We start from the raw sequence: 2157 nt of genomic DNA on the forward strand, positions 1-2157 counted from the left end.
AGTAATAATAATTATAATAGCAATAATTATAACAATAACAATAATGTCAGTAATGTCGTTTAATAGTAAAATAACAGGGACTTTCCATGGTGCCTAATCCCAAGCAGGCAGTAAGCACTGTACAATGCAGAGTCATTAGTCAGCTCAACTGATCAATCAACGGACGGAATATAAACCTCGTAAGACCATTTAACAACATACACTCTCTCACACACACACACACACACACACACACATGCATACACACACACACACACAAACGCACGCACACACACACATATGCATAAACGCACACACACACACACTCACATACACACACACACACACACCCATAAAAACACATACACTCACACACATAAACACACACACACACACAAACATACACACACTTACACGCACAAACACACTAGCCACACACACACAACGAAAACATCCATAACGCATTTATTCATTCAGTCACACATTCGCTGCAACCATAAAAAAACTTTGCCACAACCGTAAAAACAGGTTTAAAATGTACACAGTGACAGACTGACAAACGCAACCAGTGAACAAATGTGAGGCATCGTGGTGAAATCAGGCGCTCGGGAAAATAATGAAATTGAAAAACTTTACTTTACTTTACTTTTACTTTTCCGATCCAGCGTCCATTTGAGTTCTAGCCCTTCGGCCGGTACATGAAATTGAAGAAAAAGGCAGTTTTCCGCCAGTCTGGCAATTTGTATCAAAATTGTTGTTTTTTGGCTTAACACCCTTAACGTCCATATAGAAACACATTTCCATGTGAATTTTGCTTTAAAAAAAAAAGTTTATTAAAAGGCACAAAATATGTAATTATTCAGTTTTCAAGGACTCTTGAGCTACTGAATTTACCATCAAACTTTGGCGGCCATTTTATCGCTAATTTTACCTCTGAAACAAGACGACCCTCACCTTCTTTAATCCCAAATATCTCATTTTCTATTCAAGAAAGACGGCTATTTTTTTCCATCGAAAGCAAGACAAATGAACCAGCTTTCCGATGAATCCAATAACTTGATACGTGAGTCGTGCTGACAAAATGCGTCACTTCTCGCGATCCAAGAAGGGAGATATCCGCCGAAAAATCAACACCGAGGTCAGATTTATAGATTTTCAGTTGATGCCATCTTGTTCAAGTCTACCGTGTCTTTTATTTTTCCATACTTACAAACTGTACAAACTCATCCTATAAAGTTGATGTAATAATTTCCATATATACGAAAGCGACAGGCAAATTTCATTGGATACACAATGCGGAAAAAAGCATTGGAGAATATTGTAACAACATGCAAGTTTGATGGAAAGAGAGGAAGAGGCAGACAGAGGGAAAAGATACTGGACAAGTTGACAACATGGCTGGGAACAGCAAGAACGACAGACACCATCGCTGCAACGCAAGACAGAGTGAAGTGGAGGTCCATGATCGCCCACGCCAGTCGACAAGGCACCGGATGATGATGATGATTAATTTCCATACGCATAAAATCCGAAAGAAGGAACTCATTTTGTCAGCACAACTCAAATAGATCTATGCCCAAAAATTGACAAGCGTCTGATTTCATGCAACGTGACATAAATGTGTCACTGATTCACAATGTTCAGTTCATGGTTCACAACTTTGGTTCACTGATTCACATCTTTCGGTTCACTGGTTCACAACGTCTGAGTCACTGGTTCATCACTTTGGTTCACGGCTTTGGTTCACTGGTTCATGATGCTCAGTTCCTCCTGCTCCCGGTTACTGGACATGGCCCGCACCAGAGTGGACAGGAAGCGGTTGAACTCTTTCCGAACCGAGTCGTGGTCTTCCTCCAGGTTCGTGTGAACCACAGGGATCTTGCCGAAGTTGTTGGCTGGGGACGGACGGAGGGAGGGGAGAGGGGGGAGGAGGTGGTATTTAGCTTTTAGTTTTAGTAAGAGTTTTACGGCATTTGCAACAAAAGATTATATGGTCCTTTTTAAACACAAGGGAGCTATCCCGAAAAATGCCGTTTTGAGAAAATCGAAGGTAAAGTTTTTGCCCCTTGTTCAGTTTATTTAGAAGACAAGAAGAGTTTTCTCTATAACCAAACAAATATACACACCAATGAAACCAAACTTCTCTTATAGGTAGGGAAATGCCCACTTTTGGCGAAG

The 2157-nt window shown here is 40.7% G+C and overlaps 1 protein-coding gene across 1 annotated transcript; it reads right to left on the reverse strand.

Moving 5' to 3' along the window:
* Positions 1-1414: 1414 nt before the first annotated feature.
* LOC101863135 (intraflagellar transport protein 22 homolog) lies at positions 1415-1874 on the reverse strand (the record flags this gene model as incomplete). Its single annotated transcript, XM_013088441.1, is given in 1 exon segment — positions 1415-1874. A coding segment is annotated over 1 exon segment (152 nt), but the record flags the coding sequence as incomplete, so codon positions are not given.
* Positions 1875-2157: the final 283 nt, after the last annotated feature.

Source organism: Aplysia californica, unplaced genomic scaffold (assembly GCF_000002075.1).
Source record: "Aplysia californica isolate F4 #8 unplaced genomic scaffold, AplCal3.0 scaffold00745, whole genome shotgun sequence".
Classification (NCBI taxonomy): domain Eukaryota; kingdom Metazoa; phylum Mollusca; class Gastropoda; order Aplysiida; family Aplysiidae; genus Aplysia; species Aplysia californica.